The 18,966-nt window shown below is 41.8% G+C and overlaps 1 protein-coding gene across 1 annotated transcript; it reads right to left on the reverse strand.

The window, feature by feature from the left end:
• Nucleotides 1-2,852: 2,852 nt before the first annotated feature.
• LOC139415454 (transcription factor AP-2-delta-like) lies at nt 2,853-14,636 on the reverse strand. The gene is made up of 8 exons (XM_071163540.1): nt 14,581-14,636; nt 13,482-13,991; nt 9,516-9,576; nt 6,231-6,396; nt 5,612-5,730; nt 5,123-5,264; nt 4,772-4,885; nt 2,853-3,188 (listed from the first exon to the last, which is right to left on the reverse strand). The coding sequence occupies exons 1-8, from the start codon at nt 14,617-14,619 to the stop codon at nt 2,978-2,980; spliced, it is 1,362 nt and encodes a 453-aa protein (XP_071019641.1). The 5' UTR covers nt 14,620-14,636; the 3' UTR covers nt 2,853-2,977.
• Between the last annotated feature and the right edge of the window lie 4,330 nt (nt 14,637-18,966).

Raw genomic sequence — 18,966 nt, forward strand, 5'->3', positions numbered from 1 at the left:
GTCTCAGAAATCTGGACTCACACACACACACAGGCAAGCAACAGGCGCACACAGAGGCGCACACAGAGGCGCACACAGAGGCGCACACACACTCTCACCAACATAGTAACCCCAGTCTAACTCTCTCACCAACATAGTAACCCCAGTCTCATACTCTCACCAACATAGTAACCCCAATATCACACTCTCACCAACATAGTAACCCCAGTCTAACTCTCTCACCAACATAGTAAACCCAGTCTAACTCGCTCACCAACATAGTAACCCCAGTCTCACAATCTCACCAACATAGTAAACCCAGTCTCACACTCTCACCAACATAGTAACCACAGTCTCACACTCTCACCAACATAGTAACCACAGTCTAACTCGCTCACCAACATAGTAACCCCAGTCTCACAAACATAGCAACCCCACTCTCACCAACATAGTAACCCCAGTCACACACTCTCACCAACATGGTAACCCCAGTCTCACCAACATAGTAACCCCAGTCTCACACTCTCACCAACATAGTAACCCCAGTCTCACACTCTCACCAACATAGTAACCCTGCTTGCTGTTTGGGGTTTTAGGCTGGGTTTCTGTACAGCACTTTGAGATATCAGCTGATGTACGAAGGGCTATATAAATAAATTTGATTTGATTTGATTTGATTAACCCCAGTCTCACACTCTCACCAACATAGTACCCACAGTCTAACACTCTCACCAACATAGTAATCCCAGTCTCACACTCTCACCACCATAGTAACCCCAGTCTCACACTCTCACCAACATAGTAACCCCAGTCTCACACTCTCACCAACATAGTAACCCCAGTCTCACACTCTCACCAACATAGTAACCCCAGTCTCACACTCTCACCAACATAGTAACCCCAGTCTAACTCGCTCACCAACAGAGTAACCCCAGTCTCACAATCTCACCAACATAGTAACCCCAGTCTCACACTCTCACCAACATAGTAACCCCAGTCTCACCAACATAGTAACCCCAGACCCCAGTCTAACACTCTCACCAACATAGTAACCCCAGACCCCAGTCTAACACTCTCACCAACATAGTAACCCCAGACCCCAGTCACACACTCTCACCAACATGGTAACCCCAGTCTCACCAACATAGTAACCCCAGTCTAACACTCTCACCAACATAGTAACCCCAAACCCCAGTCTCACCAACATAGTAATCAAGTCTCACACTCACCAACATAGTAACCCCAGTCCCACACTCTCACCAACATAGTAACCACAGTCTCACACTCTCACCAACATAGTAACCCCAGACCCCAGTCTCACCAACATAGTAATCCCAGTCTCACACTCTCACCAACATAGTAACCCCAGTCTCACACTCTCACCAACATAGTAACCCCAGTCTCATACTCTCACCAACATAGTAACCACAGTCTCACACTCTCACCAACATAGTAACCCCAGTCTAACTATCTCACCAACATAGTAACCCCAGTCTAACTCGCTCACCAACATAGTAACCCCAGTCTCACAATCTCACCAACATAGTAACCCCAGTCTCATACTCTCACCAACATAGTAACCCCAGTCTCACCAACATAGTAACCCCAGACCCCAGTCTAACACTCTCACCAACATAGTAACCCCAGACCCCAGTCTAACACTCTCACCAACATAGTAACCCCAGTCTCACCAACATAGTAACCCCACTCTCACCAACATAGTAACCCCAGTCACACACTCTCACCAACATGGTAACCCCAGTCTCACCAACATAGTGACCCCAGTCTCACACTCTCACCAACATAGTAACCCCAGTCTAACACTCTCACCAACATAGTAACCCCAAACCCCAGTCTCACCAACATAGTAATCCCAGTCTCACACTCTCACCAACATAGTAACCCCAGTCTCACACTCTCACCAACATAGTAACCACAGTCTCAAACTCTCACCAACATAGTAACCCCAGTCTCACACTCTCACCAACATAGTAATCCCAGTCTCACACTCTCACCAACATAGTAACCCCAGTCTCACACTCTCACCAACATAGTAACCCCAGTCTCACACTCTCACCAACATAGTAACCCCAGACCCCAGTCCCCAGTCTCACCAACATAGTAACCCCAGTCTCACACTCTCACCAACATAGTAACCCCAGTCTAACTCTCTCACCAACATAGTAACCCCAGTCTCACACTCTCACCAACATAGTAACGCCAGTCTCACACTCTCACCAACATAGTAACCCCAGTCTCACCAACATAGTAACCCCAGACCCCAGTCTCACACTCTCACCAACATAGTAACCCCAGTCTCACCAACATAGTAACCCCAGACCCCAGTCTCACACTCTCACCAACATAGTAACGCCAGTCTCACACTCTCACCAACATAGTAACCCCAGTCTAACACTCTCACCAACATAGTAACCCCAGTCTCACCAACATAGTAACCCCACTCTCACCAACATAGTAACGCCAGTCTCACACTCTCACCAACATAGTAACCCCAGTCTCACACTCTCACCAACATGGTAACCCCAGACCCCGTCTCACCAACATAGTAACCCCAGTCGCACACTCTCACCCACATAGTAACCCCAGTCTCATACTCTCACCAACATGGTAACCCCATACCCCAGTCTAACCAGCATAGTAACCCCAGTCTCACAGTCTCACCAACATGGTCCCCCAGTCTCACACTCTCACCAACATGGTAACCCCAGTCTCACACTCTCACCAACTTGGTAACCCCAGCCTCACAGTCTCACCAACATGGTAACCCCAGACCCCAGTCTCACAATTCTAAAATGGTAAACACTCTGATGGCATTAATTGCACTGTTCAGGTGGAGGCTGAAGGAAGAACAGTGTGCTCCTCTCCCGTTGGCTCCCAGATGGCGGTGACCAGAAGTCCATGTCTCTATTTCCTGTTGTTCAGAATTAATAAACATATCTGCCTCCATAGCTCATCCTCCCAAGGCACAGGGAAGGGGTTACTCTGTCTTTTCAGCTTTCTCCTCTTTATTGAGCGGTTCGCTGTTTTTACGGGCGTTTCCGGTCTTTTCCGTCTCCTGACCTGAGGTTTTCCCATGGTTCCCAGCAGCAGATTGTTTGTCCAGGAAGTTGAGCATCTCACTGAGAACGGTCTGGAAGGTGCTAAGAGCTGCGCACACCGCCGGAGTCCCAAACCCATGGGTGATCAGACTGGAGAATACACACACACATATAAATACACATTATATAACCCTAAGCACAGACATTAGTAGTGAAGCTGGTTGAAAGCACTAAGCTGTCTGTTTAAACAACTGGCACACAGCTCAGTCACCTATGCATACCCCACAACACATATCACCAGAGGTCTCTTCACAGTCCCCAAGTCCAGAACAGACTATAGGAGGCACACAGTACTACATAGAGCCATGACTACATGGAACTCTATTCCACATCAGGTAACTGATGCAGCAGTAGAATCAGATTTAAAAACAGGTAAAAAATACACCTTATGAACAGCGGGGACTGTGAAGCAACACAAACATAGGCACAGATGCATGCAAACATATGCACTATACACACACGTACACATGGATTTTGCGTTGTAGATATGTGGTAGTAGAGTAGGGGCCTGAGGGCACACACTTAATATGTTGTGAAATATGTTATGAACGTATTGTAATGTTTTTTAAATTGTATAACTGCCTTAATTTTGCCGGACCCCAGGAAGACAATCTGCTTCCTTGGTTGCAGCAGATCCATAATAAATGTAAATGTTATGTGTCACATGCTTGGTAAACAACAGGTAATAATAAATCCACGATGAGTAACGATAACTTGGCTATATACACATGGTACCAGTACTGGGGGCGGCAGGGTAGCCTAGTGGTTAGAGCGTTGGACACCGGAAGGTTGCAAGTTCAAACCCCCGAGCTGACAAGGTACAAATCTGTCATTCTGCCTTTGAACAGGCAGTTAACCCACTGTTCCTAGGCTGTCATTGAAAATAAGAATTTGTTCTTAACTGACTTGCCTGGTTAAATAAAGGTAAAATAAACTGAGACCATGTGCAGGGGTATGAGGTAATAACTTGGCTATATACACATGGTACCAGTACTGAATCTATGTGCAGGGATACGAGGTGATAGCAATGTATATGAAGAGTTAAAAAAGTTAGTGCAAAAAGAGTCAATGCAGATGGTAAGTGTAGCTGACTATTTTACTTACTATTTAGTTAACTATTTTACTAACTATTTGGTTAACCATTTTACTATTTAGCCGTCTTGGGGGTAGAAGCTGTTCAGGGTCCTGTTGGTTCCAGACTTGGTGCATCAGTACCGCTTGCAGTGCAGTAGCAGAGAGAACAGTCTATGACTTGGGGGTAGCAGAGACAACAGTCTATGACTTGGGGGTAGCAGAGAGAACAGTCTATGACTTGGGGGTAGCAGAGACAACAGTATATGACTTGGGGGTAGCAGAGACAACATTCTATGACTTGGGGGTAGCAGAGACAACAGTCTATGACTTGGGGGTAGCAGAGAGAACAGTCTATGACTTGGGGGTAGCAGAGAGAACAGTCTATGACTTGGGGGTAGAAGCTAACCCTAACCCTAACCCCTAACCCTTGGGTAGCAGAGTGGCTTTGACTATTTTTAGGACTTTGCATATTTGTGTGTGTGTGTGTGTGTGTGTGTGTGTGTGTGTGTGTGTGTGTGTGTGTGTGTGTGTGTGTGTGTGTGTGTGTGTGTGTGTGTGTGTGTGTGTGTGTGTGTGTGTGTGTGTGTGTGTGCGCGTACCTGAAGTGTGTGAGGTGTCTCTGTATATCCAGGTCCAGTATAGGTGTGGGTCTGGAGGAGCCAAGAGGAGAACGGTCCTGACTCAACAGGTCCTGAAACTCTTTACAGATCTGCCTAAATGTCACAGGTTAGGGGTTAGAGGTTAAGGGTTCAGTGTGTGTGTGTGTCTCTGAATTTTTTAAAAAAAATTTCAGAATGAATCAATGAATGAAATGTGTATTTTCATGTCAACTGGCAACCAATCCCATTCGGGATTAATTGACACATAAATAAAATAAAGTGTGCATCGAATAAAGAGTGAAAAAAATCTATATATAAGAGTAAATAAGGGTGCGTGTGTGTGTGTCTTACTTGGTGGCCAGCACCATCTTCTTGCGTGCGTTGGTCTCCTTGGGTTCATTGTGTTGACTGGCAAGGTGTTCTCCTACTGCCTTGGTAGGAAACTCTGTCTCACACGTATAACCAAAGTCTCTAGCCAGGTGGAGCGCCTCACCTACAAACACACACACACATATATTTTATTAGTATAGAGTCATGAGTTTTACTAGGAGGTGTAGATTGATAGAGGGATGAGTTTTATTAGGCGTAGATTGATAGAGGGATGAGTTATATTAGGTGTAGATTGATAGAGGGATGAGTTTTATTAGGTGTAGATTGATAGCGGAGTGAATTTTAATAGGTGTAGATTGATAGAGGGATGAGTTTTATTAGGTGTAGATTGATAGAGGGATGAGTTTTATTAGGTGTAGATTGATGGAGGGATGACATTTCTTAGGTGTAGATTGATAGAAGGATGAGTTTTATTTGGTGTAAATTGATAGAGTGATCAATTATTCCTACCTTCCACCAGAGAGGTGAGGAGTGTAACGTTGGCAGCTTTTCTCCGTCCAGCTGGCAGGTTGAGTCCCAGTCGATCCAACTTCTCTCTCAGACAACGACCACCATTCTTAGACTTAGCTCTGCATTAAAATACATGATCACATCTTCACATCAATACCAAAAATGAATTAACCACTATAAAACATTCCCATTAATTATAATCCACATAATAATTCCCATTCCTTGTTGCTACAGGATTATTTTTCTGCTGTGAGAAACTGGGTCAAATTAACATAAGGCATCTGTTTATCTCTCAGATATAGGACAGACACTTCAAATCTATTTTCTTTGTATTACTTTTTGCCTATCTGTTTTGCCATGTATGAATGTGTAACCCCAGCATATATAATCACGTCACTATCAATGAAACATGAGTATCAACAATACAACACCGATCACTTTCGGAAAAAACCTCATGAGTGTAAAACTGTCATCAGAACCTAAAATACAAATATGTTTTACTCTATTGTTCGTGTTTTTGTTATCATTTGTGTGTGTGTGTGTGTGTGTGTGTGTGTGTGTGTGTGTGTGTGTGTGTGTGTGTGTGTGTGTGTGTGTGTGTGTGTGTGTGTGTGTGTACCTGCGGAGGATTCCGCCCAGTAGTGAGGCGTTGAGACACTCTGGAGGCGAGAGGCGTCTCTTCACCTCAGCGATGGTGACTTTATATTTGGAGGTTGAGCTCAGGAGGGACAGACGGCCAGGGACAGAGCAGAACAGATCTGTCGGGTTCACCACACAGGTACCTCCTAGACACAACACAGTAACACAACAAATAAACACGTGCGTGTGCTTGTGCTTGTGTATGTGAGTGTGATAGTCGTGTGTGAAGTCCAGCTGTGTGACAGTTTCCTGCCTGGCCTGTCAGTCAGACTCACGTCTCTGAAAGCTGTGAGTTCACATCATATTAATTCCTCCAAAAATGTTTTGAATCAAAGTAGTTTGTATTTTATGTTGCCACGGGCAATGGAAAAAGAGCTTTTGCCGGTAGTGCGGTGGAGCGCGTGGGCCCAGAGGCGATAGCGCTATTTAAGCAGTGGAGAGTAGCCTCGGGCGGCGGCGCGAGCGGCGGCGGGATCACACGCGGAATCAAGCGCCTTTTACAAGTTTGCCACGAAAATTAAAGAAAAAGAGACACGGGCCAAATGTCATTCTCTTCCTATTTTAAAAACAATGTTTAGAGCACCTGTCACAAGACAGCACAGCCCACACAAACCCAGCAGCCGTCTGAGAGAGGGCGCATGCACGTAGAGGGCACACGTCTGGTGATAAGCTTGATCAGATGCTGAAGGCTTGGTGGGATACTGGTGATTAAAACACAGACACTGCTCTAAGTAGGAGCCGCGTTTCTGGAGACATTTCTTTTGAAAAAGGTTGTGTGAATATTCATGGCGCCAAAGCCGGCGTCAGAAAGAACAACATTAATATGATCTCAGCTGAATTCGGGCCGCGCTGCATTAGCATATCAAAGCGGCCGCCGGAGGCGAGAGAAGCTATCGATACCGGAGCGCGAGGTAAAGCAAAGATTATTGGTTGTGATGGTTGGAGCAGTGGAGCTCGCGGCTAAATCCTGCACACCATTAACCGAAAGTGATAGCGGAGGGATTCCCGTATCAATCCTCCAGAACTCTCCAAAACACAACACCAAGACAGAGTAACACACACACGCACCTGCACTGTTTATTAAACAACTAGATACAGGCTGCTTAGTGGAAAATTACACGTGTGTAAAGCTAGAGAATAACAGAAAAATAACGACGTATTTGATAGATCACAGCAACAGATAACAGGTAAAAAATACTACTACAGCAACAGAGAGTGATAAGGTAAACATTATTTATTTTATTTTTTTCACCTTTATTTAACCAGGTAGGCTAGTTGAGAACAAGTTCTCATTTACAACTGCGACCTGTCCAAGATAAAGCAAAGCAGTGCGACAAAAACAACAACACAGTGTTACACATAACAAGTACAGTCAATAACAGAATACAAAAATCTATGTACAAATGTAGAAGAGTAGGGAGGAAGAAAATAAATAGGCCATAGAGGCAAAATAATTACATTTTAGCATTAATCCTGGAGTGATAGATGTGGAGATGATGAAATACTGAAAAATACTATCACAGCAACAGATAACAGGTAAAAACACTATCACAGCAACAGATAACAGGTAAAAATTCCAGGAAAGCAGTTCGCTCTTTGTTCTCCTTACCAAGCTCGAGCTAAAATGTTGTTGTTTTTTATCTTATTTTCATTTTTTTAATTTATATTAATTTTACCACGCTGAACATCTGGAAAAGTCTTGTGTCAACAGTTTAGTGGATTAAAATCAGCAGAAACAGTATTTCAGAGTTCGAATTATCTCGTTCTGCATCATTAGGCTATATTTCATTATACAGTTCATTTCCAATTTATCAATGATAACAAATAATAAAACAGTCATAAGTCTTTACTAATGACATCAAAACATATTTCAGTTATTATTGTGAAGGCCAACACAATGAAATTATCAAAACATAATTTGGTTATTACTGTGAAGGCCAACACTATGAAATGATCAAACTCCATTTGCACACACTGTTTATAGATTTTTCTATTGTGTTATTGACTGTACTTTTGCTTATTCCATGTGTAACTTTGTGTTGTTTTTTGTCGCACTGCTTTGCTTTATCTTGGCCAGGTCGCAGTTGTAAATGAGAACTTGTTCTCAACTGGCCTACCTGGTTAAATAAAGGTGAAATTAAAGAAATAAAGAAGACATTTCAGTTATTACTGTGAAGGATAACACTGTTAAATGATTATTAGCTGTTCTTGCTAAAGTGAAAGCACAACTCTAGATGAATTATAATTCCATGTATTCTGCCCGCTCTAGAGCGTAAACTATTTTAAAACGTTTATCTACTATAAGTATGTACTGTATATTTTGCATAAAATAATATACCAACAGTAGCTCTTGAACCGTTCAAGCTAGAGACACCAAACCAATTTTCACATGTTCAGGCTACCTTAAATCCACTTTGATAAACTATAAACAGAGGCAATTGGCATAAATTGGTATTACATTTCATGGATAAAATGCCAAAACTATGGTTTTAGACATTTTAAATGCATTTACAGAAGCAATTAGGGTTAAGTTCTTTGCTCAACGGCACATCAAACGATGATTCACCTAGTCATCTCGGGATTCAAACCAGCGACTTATTGGTTATTGGCCCAACACTCTTAACCACTAGGATACCTGCCATCCCATAAACACTTTAAAACAAGCTATCAAGCAAACCACCTTTTTTCAGGATTTTTTTATTAGTTATGTTATTACTGCTTTTACTGTTATTAAAGCTGTAATTATTACTATCAAGCAACTATAACTGTTATTATTGCTGTCATTATAACAATTACTATAACTGTTATTGTTATTATTAATATTATTGTTTCTTGTTGTTGTTGTTAGGCAATATGATTTTTATTTATTCTTTTCATTGTTACTTTTCATAATAGAGTTGGTTTGAGAATGACTGATCAGAGGATTATGCACACTCTATTCTACAATGGAAGTTGTACTGAAAGCGTGAAGGAAATCCGACATTACAGCTTCAGGCAGAGTAGTAGAATTGTCTGGTTTGAAGTGAAAGTGCCTGCATGCATGACAGGACATTTCACATACTAATTTAACAACTTTAAATACAATCTGACAGAAAATGTAAAATAGTACCGTGGTGTGTCATAATATTGGCTAATTCAACAACAATATATTTTCACTTGATTTAGATTCCGTCTTGTCTGTTCGATTCTTCAGTTTACCAGACAGAGAAGGAGATGGGTATTCATGTTAATGTGTGTCTAAAGTGTGTGTTGTAAGGTGCCTTACCTCTTCGGATGACGCCACCTTGGCCATTGAGCATGAGCCCGCACTGCGCCTCGACGGAGCCCTGAAACGGTGTCACATTATTAATAATAACAACAACAGCAATAATAATAATAATAATCGTATGAACAATAACAATAAAGAATGTGGCAGCAAGTAGCCTAGTGGTTAGAGCGTTGGCCTAGTAACCGGAAGGCTGCAAGATCGAATCCCCAAGCTGACAAGATAAACATCTGTCCTTCTACCCCTGAACAAGGCAGTTAACCCACTCTTCCTTTAAAACAGAGCCCGTGTTCCTCAGTCATTCTGATACCAGGCTTTGCACGCGGGCATTTTTAACAGGTTTTACATGCTACCACATTTGTGGTTATGATCGGTAACAACAGGTAGGCGCAGATATCCACACACACACGCCACCGTGGGCTGAGCGTTCTCGCCCATCCTGAAGTTGACGCACTGTGCGGAGCTGAATGTGTCTCTTTTTTGATTCTCATTTGTTTCTCCCTGGACATTATTAATGCATGATTACTATTATATTTATTTAACTAGGTAAGTCAGTTAAGAACAACTTCTTATTTACAATGATGGCCTAGGAACAAGAACCCCGTTAATCCCCGGTGTGAGCCGCAAGGCGGTCGAGCACAGACACAGCCCTGATTAAAATAAAACACTCGGCTGTCTATCTCATGCCACACGGAACAGGCCGTGTAAGTCTTTTTAACAAACTCTGTCTCTATAGTATATTTTTACTCCGAAGCTAAAGTGATTATAAAATCAATATACAAAACGCAAAGGTCTTGCATACATTAAGTGTCTAACAGGAGAAAGGGTTAGGGTTAGGGAGCCTGACGGGGGAAAGGTGTGGCAGCTCTTTTGTTGAGCATGAAAATCTCTTTATGTTCTCAAAGATGCTATGTCTGTTTCTGCGCGCGCTGGATCAGACCGCATCTGTTCTACTCAGGTTCACGTGCCTTTATTTTCTAAAGAAGGGCGAAGACCTATTCTAATGGCCCGTGTGTGTCTTTCTACCCTTCCTACCAACAGACCACTCACAGGTCTAATAACAAGCTACATAACGAAAGTGGCAAAGATGGTTCACATATTGAAATATATGAACTTTAAATAAAAACATTATTCTTATAATCAGAATCACAATATCGGTTATCCTCATCACCATCATAGCCTAAATAAGAGAAGAATATTCAACAGGAAAAAAAAATATGGTAGGCAATTGGATCTAGAACACCATCCCCATTATTATAATAATTATTGTTACAGATCCTACCAGGAGACTATTTTACTATGCTATGGTACGCTATGTTATTAATATTATTAGTAAAGTAGTTATCATATACACCTATATTAATATTATTAGAAAAATAGTTATCATGTACACCTATATTAATATTATTAGAAAAATAGTTATCATATACACCTATATTAATATTAATGAACTAGTTATCATATACACCTATATTAATATTAATGAACTAGTTACCATATACACCTATATTAATAGTATTAATAAAGTAGTTATCATATACACCTATATTAATATTATTAGTAAAGTAGTTATCATGTACACCTATATTAATATTATTAGTAAAGTAGTCATCCTATACACCTATAATATTAATGAACTAGTTATAATATGAACCTTTATCAATATTAATAAAGTAGTTATCAGATTAATCTATCAGTCGATGTGCCCTTGACCAAGGAATTTAACCCTAATGTGCTCCAGTGGCGCTGTACTACTATGACTGACCCTGTAAAACAACACCTATCATACTACTATGACTGACCCTGTAAAACAAGACCTATCATACTACTATGACTGACCCTGTAAAACAACACCTATCATACTACTTTGACTGACCCTGTAAAACAACACCTATCATACTACTTTGACTGACCCTGTAAAACAACGCCTATCATACTACTATGACTGACCCTGTAAAACAACACCTATCATACTACTTTGACTGACCCTGTAAAACAACGCCTATCATACTACTATTCTGACCCTGTGAAACAACACCTATCATACTACTATGACTGACCCTGTAAAACAACACATTAAACCTATCAGGTGTTTGTGACAATAAAATATTTGTTTTATTATTTACAAAAACAAATATAATTAATAATATACATATAAACTTATATTAATATTACGAATCAAGTAGTTAAATAAAAACATATTATTAATCAAGTAGTTATCACATAAACCTATATTAATAGTATTGATCAATTAGTTATAATTTAAACCTATATTAATATTACTTACGAGTAAAGTAGTTCTACAATAGCTCTATATTAATATGATTAATTGAGTAAATATATATTATCCTACCAGTTGAATTACTTCTGGTATCCTAGCAGTTTGGTTGTTCAGTTTAAAACGGAATATTGTAATAAAGGAATGATTTTTCTGTCCCGTGTAGCGTGTTTAACCGGAGCCGCAGCTCAGATGTTGTTGCATAAAGAACCGGTTGATTGACATTAAGTCGGTAATTGGATAAACTACGGTGCTTTATGGAGCTCCCGCGACCCATTGTGCCGCGAACCCGGATCCCTTAATCCGCCTTTCAGAGGAGAGAGACACAGCGGCTTCACACCGCCTCACCAGCCGGACACACACACACACACTATTTCTTTACATCTAAAAGAATAGTTAAAATATATGTCACGTGCATATGGGGTAAAGTAGAGGGTGGACTGCATAATGGAAGTGGATTTCTCAGATTAACCGTTTAAATGCAGCATTTATTATATTTCCTTTTGTTCTAGATTACTTCATCTTCATTTGACCCATTTTGATTCAATTTCTCTCCATCGAGTATAATATTAGCCTAATGTAGGTATCGACTGTCATACATGGAATGTTCTGTTTCTATTTTGACTGAACCCTCCTCCTGCTGCTTTTCAAAAGGACTGCAACGCGTGAGAGGGAACAGAGCTGGGCTAGTGTCTGTGTCTGGAAAGGGCGGAGACGGACTCTGACCATAGAGATAGATAGAGGACTCATCTTTGTATCTGTGCCATTATAGCGTATGTTACAGCACGGGCGCCATTGAGACTACATCCATTTTAAAGTAGTACATTTTGTTCTAATTCATTGTCTGATTTTTCCCAACTGATAGGAATCAAGACCCAGTTGACTACTTTAAAATGGTGGAACAATGGCAATGTCAATGGCAATGTCCATTCTTAAACGGGTTATATACACGGTGAGTACTCTGTCTGTCTGTCTGTCTGTCTGTCTGTCTGTCTGTCTGTCTGTCTGTCTGTCTGTCTGTCTGTCTGTCTGTCTGTCTGTCTGTCTGTCTGTCTGTCTGTGTCTGTGTCTGTGTCTGTGTCTGTGTCTGTGTCTGTGTCTGTGTCTGTGTCTGTGTCTGTGTCTGTGTCTGTCTCTCTCTCAGTTAGGGCCTGAAAATGACTTTGTAGTTCATTATAGCCAGTGTGGCTATTGGATAAAAAATGTCAGCAGCTGTGTTCAGACTTGGTGTTTGATCAGGATTACAGGAGAAGGAGAAGAGTGGAGTGGAGAGGAATGAAGAGGAGATGAGCAGAGAGGAGGGGAGATGACGGGAGAGGAGAGGAGAGGAGAGGAGAGGAGAGGAGAGGAGAGGAGAGGAGAGGAGAGGAGAGGAGCAGGGAGTAGGGGAGAGAAGCAGGGATTAGGGGAGAGGAGAAGATAGGAGGGGAGCAGAAAGGAGTGGAGAGGAGGTGAGAAGAGGTGAGAAGTAGGGGAGAGGAGAAGATAGGAGGGGAGAAGTGAAGGGGGAGGGTGAGGGGAGGGGAGAGGAGCAGAAAGGAGTGGAGAGGAGTTGAGAAGAGGGGAGAGGAGAGAAAAGGAGAGGAGAGGAGCAGAGAGGAGAGGAGAGGAACAGAGGAGAGGAGGGAAGAGAAGACAAGAGAGGAGAGTAGGGGAGAGAAGACAAGACAAAAGAGGAGAGGAGGTACCTGCAGGTCATCCGCCCCAGGGGTTGGGAGCCCCAGACCTGCCGCAGGCAGGAGCCTCTGGTCGTGGTGCATGCTATACTGTCCGCCGTGTGACGTCATCAAAGACAGGTCATGTCGCCGGTAAGCGTCCAGGCAGCCCAACTCGCGCCTCTGCTGATCATCCAGGCACGAGGACTTGAGTGCACGGGCACTGTGCAGGTTGATGAAGTCTGCATCTCCATGTGTTGCATGGTGAATCTGCTGGTAGTACTGCCCGGAGTGGAGAGAGTTGAGGCCATATGCTTCTGGGCCCACGGCTGGGTGGGAGTGCTGGAAGTCATAGTGGAAGGACTGGTGGTGCAGGGGGGTGTACTGGTGGTTGGTGGAGAAGTAGGGCGAGGCGAACTCTGTGGCCGCCGGGGGGTAGGCTGTGAGCGGCGAGGACGAGCTGTAGGCCACCGAAGAGTTGGCAACGCTCTCGAGGCAACCGAGTTGCATCAGACGATAACTGTTGGACCCGTCATGACGTATCTGAGAGGAAGAAAGGAAAGAAAAATCTCAGCAGTGTCATTTCATTTACAATCTCTTTAACTGCCAGCTGTCTCCCAAACATGTTCTCACACACGTTGACACAACTGAAACACACAAGACGCTTAGAAAAAAATACATGCATATGTCATTCCACGAGCCCATGGTGTTTGTATGTGCATGTTGTTCACGGTTCTGTCATGCTGGGTTCATCGTTTTAGAGCTCATGTTGCTCTATTTTTATTTGTATATTATTACTATCGAACTGCGGTCTCAGCTTTACGCGAGCCGGATGGCAGGTGAGTAGGATGAGCCACCATAATGTTCTAATCACTTCTGTTACTGGTTTTACACACAGGAGGCTCATCTGCCTCTCTCTCTCCACACTAAAACAACCCCCATTACACCAAGACAGTCCTATCCCCGGTCCCACGATATACGAAGCCCTGTTTTCTGGAGACCCATTCACAATGATTTGTACTCTAAATCTGCATGTAGTCTCACAAACAGTTGTGATTAATATAACTGATAGAGAATATTCCTTAATGTTATTTATAATGAAGAATGAAGAAGAGTGATAGTAAATAAATACCTCGGAATCATGGACCAGGCCGGGAAATGTGGCTGACATGTTCTTGCTCCGGTAACCCGCTTGATCAAATAAATGATTTCCGTTAAAATCCCCAAAACGAAAGAAATGTAAAAAGTCCCTGCGTAGAGCCGCAGATAGCTGGTGAAACCGGAGCGTTTCCCCTCTGTACCAGTCACACCGGCTGGCGCGCCGATTTTGTACTTGCAGGGTATTTCTGTTGTGATGTCGTCGGTGGTCCCCTGATAATATAGTTAGAAAATTAAGCATCAGCACTGAGGAATGGATGGAGGACAATAGAAGAGCTGCTTCCATCCCAGGAGACAAGGAATAAATATTGTATCTTCCCTAATAAGGAACCGACACTCTTTCATCAATTTTTGTGGACATTTTCTCGTTTGTATTTGCTTTCTTCGTTTCACCCACATGGATTAAACCTAGGCTATTACAACAGGAATTGGATGTTCAACAGAAATGTAAGTTGCTTTTAAAACATCCCTGGTTTATATATTGATTATTACTTAAAAATCTATTTTCGTTTAAACTAAATGTGTTTAATGTTTTTCATTTTTTCAAACATAGCACTCCATTGCCGTGCACGTCGCCGAATCTCTATTAAACCAATTATTATAACTACTACTATTAGCATATTACGAGCCCATTACTAGTACTATTATTATTGATGTTTTATTGTTATTGTTATCCTTATTATTGGTGTTTAATTATTGCCATTATTGTGTCTATTTACAGACATTTTATTGTGGTTATTATTATTATGTTATCCTCATTGTCTTTAAATCTAATAGACTCGACATTAAACAGTAAAAATATGCTCCAGATGTATTTGGAAATAACGAAGATTTTATGTTTTGATCGGAATCATAAATATTGAATGCGTGCACTACCTGGGAAGAAGATCATTTCGTGGAGATTAATAACGAGAACAATCAGGAGATAATTTCTGCTAACAGCTCTGAGGAATAAACCTCGTTCCTTTTCTCTTATGTCGCTAATGGATCATGGACATTTATAACATACATTTATAGGCTAACAAAATGGTATTTCACAGTGAATTGTTAAGGCTTTGTGATATCACATGGGTAAGTGTGTGTGTGTGTGTGTGTGTGTGTGTGTGTGTGTTTCTGCTCTGCGCTCGGGCGGAAGGGTGATAGGGCTTCAGCTCATGAGAGAAACGGAGACACCGACTCATCTCTTTTCTTTTTCGGCTTGGATAGAGCCTCTTCAACCGGGGCTCAAGCGCTGTGTAGAAGTGTCAACGTTGTGTTGCCCTCAAGCAGGTCGAAACAATACTCTGACGCCATTGTGTGAGTGGCGGGCGCATGAATGGAGGTCAGCTTATTATACCGTTTAATATTCGGTTAAGACCGGGAGGCCAGTGCGAGACAGCGGTCAGTATGATGATCTCAACCACCCGCACTCACCTGGAGCCAGTTAGATGGTAAACAGGCCGGTAGAGCGAGAGAGCGAGAGAAAGTGAAAGAAAGAGCGAGAGAGAGCCTGTTGGTAACAGCCGGTAGAGAGAGAGGATAGAGAGATAGGATGGTCTGCCAGTAGAGAGAGAGGAGGTTAGAGAGAGAGGAGGGTCTGCTGGTTACTGTCCAGTAGAGAGAGAGGTCTGCCGGTAGAGAGAGAGAGGAAGGTAGAGAGAAAGGGGGGTTTGCAGGTAAGGGGCTGGTAGAGAGAGAGAGGAAGGTCTGCTGGTAACTGTCCAGTAGAGAGACAGGAGGGTCTGCTGGTAGAGAGAGAGTAGGGATTTGTTACAACACTGTATATATACATAATATGACATTTGTAATGTCTTTATGCTTTTGGAACTTCTGTGAGTGGAATGTTTACTGTTAATTTTTATTGTTTATTTCACTTTTGTATATTATCTACCTCACTTGCTTTGGCAATGTTAACATATGTTTCCCAATAAAGCCCATTGAATTGAATTGAGAGAGGAATGTAGAGAGGAAAAGATACATGTGGAATAACAGAAGGCTGTGCTTCCGGTCAGGCCCTGCAGCTCTCTGTCTGTCTGCCTCAGTGCTGAACTACTCTAGCAGTCTGTCAGATATAACACACGCACTGAGGGAGAGAGAAGGAGAGAGGGAGGGTGAGAGAACATTAAGCGAGTCTAAGCGCAAGGGCAGAACGGTGCTTTTAGTGTTTTAAAGCCTGGAGCTCTGCTTATTTAACCCGAATTATCGAAATTACTCCAGGAGATGCTAAATCCACCCGCCCACTCCACTCAAAACCGGCAACTTCAACATGCGCGCAGACACGTTAACCAATGTTAAACTTAAACAGCGGTTGTGTTTTAACTGCATTGGTGTGATATTTAAATTATGACTTGTGTCATTATAAGGACCAGTCACCACAGACCCCGCTACAGACCGACCGACATGCAGACCGACAGGCAGACAGACCGACAGACAGGCAGGCAGGCAGGCAGACAGGCCCTTAAGACGCCGTTATTTACTCTTAATCTTTAATTAACAAACTATTTCTCCATCTGTTCCTATACAGGTCTCAGGCCTACCCCTAAATAACCACCACAACACTCTCTCATCTCAATAATATTATACTGCATTTCTTCTAAATAATATCATAATTCAAATGAGAAATTATAACCACAAAACAAAATCATGAAACACACACATTATGGAAGGTTTAGCCTAATATATGCTTTTTAATAAAAAATTAAGTTCTCAAGGCCCACAAGCCCGTGAGTAAATTAAGTAATTCGATTGTTTTGCCTCGAGGCTTGATGAAGGCCAGTTGTCGCACGTGAGGATTAAGCTTTTCCACCAGGCAAAGAGCGCTGTCTGTGCGCGAGGCACCAGTTGCGCGGTAGACGGTGCTAATAGGGCTTAGCTCGTGGACCAGCCTCGCGGACAGCGCAGGAAGCGCCAGATGCGCAGTGAGTTCGAGCCCGGACCGGATCCATCTGCTCGGAGAGACTAGAGCCCCAACCCTTAGAATCTCAGCGCGGGAGCGAAATTAACACTCAGACACACAGGGTCAAATCATAATATTTACTGTCAAATAGGCTACTATAACTATACTATTATACAATAATAACTATCACAGTACAATATATATAGTGTAATATAGTTAACCGTGCCTATCAACATCCAATTGAGGGTGAAATCCGCCTGCTCTTCATGATAAATATACTAGCCATACTCTATATCATAAATATACTAGCCTATACACTATATCATAAATATACTAGCCTAAACAATATATCATAAATATACTAACCTATACACTATATCATACATTTACTAGCCTATACTCTACATCATAAATATACTAACCTATACACTATATATTAAATATACTAGCCTATCATACATATACTAACCTATACGCTTTTAGAGTAAAATGTAGACGTACTTGAAAGAAAATCTCACCACTTTGATTGGAGAGTGATGAAGACCCTGTTAAAGCATTTTAATGTTGTCTCTTAGATGAGACACTACTACCATCTTGTCTTCAGCGTCTTGAGGTTGTTTTCTGTGCTTCCATTGGGACTAGAATCTAATCGAAATATTCACGTGAAAGAAGCATTTACAGACCACTATTGTGAAAAACTCTGTGAAAACCTATAGGCCTTGTTGGAGATTTGGGATAATTTTTGTTGTACTTCCACAACACATCCAGCATAGGTATAATTCTATAAAAATATTGCAACGTTTATAAATCAAGTTTAACCGTAATTGTGCAGGCTTTGGAGCTGGTTTAGCTTGTATTGTTTTGTCAATATGTCAATGTGCTTGTATCGGTCCCAATTCAAATTAACCTGAAATATATATATATTTTTAAGAAATGCCAGATGGTTTCCTCTTGACGTCCTTTCTCCTCTCTTGCTCCCTGTTTATCTCTACGCAGGTTCTTTCTCAATAGGATTATAGGCCTACTGAAGTTTGTTTCCAGCAGTGGATTTCAGATAATGGCGGAAGTGCAAATGCTTCACGTGAGCAGGTTATATATCAATGCAATGCTGAATTTGTTTATTTTTATTCATTGAACTTATTTGACAGAGACAGTACAAATAAATCCACATTTTATCACACCAATGTCAATATGTATCAATTTAAAGCTAATTCTCACCAGTCGAGCAAGTTCAAATTAGCCTATATCAACAATATGTTAACAATTTGATCAATCAACAATATCGACATCAATTGCATAAAAAATACTACTACTAAAACAGACAACATCACAATCCAAGAAAAATAATACACATTTAAGAAATATTTTAAATTAATAATTTCTAGAATAGCTATTTTAAGGGATGCAGGCCTATAGGTTGGATATGAATGTGTTGTATTGAACGATGTGCTGAGGTCTGTTTTGTTCTGTGGATTGTGTTATATT

The sequence above is a fragment of the Oncorhynchus clarkii genome, chromosome 8 (genome assembly GCF_045791955.1).
Source record: "Oncorhynchus clarkii lewisi isolate Uvic-CL-2024 chromosome 8, UVic_Ocla_1.0, whole genome shotgun sequence".
NCBI classification, from domain to species: domain Eukaryota; kingdom Metazoa; phylum Chordata; class Actinopteri; order Salmoniformes; family Salmonidae; genus Oncorhynchus; species Oncorhynchus clarkii.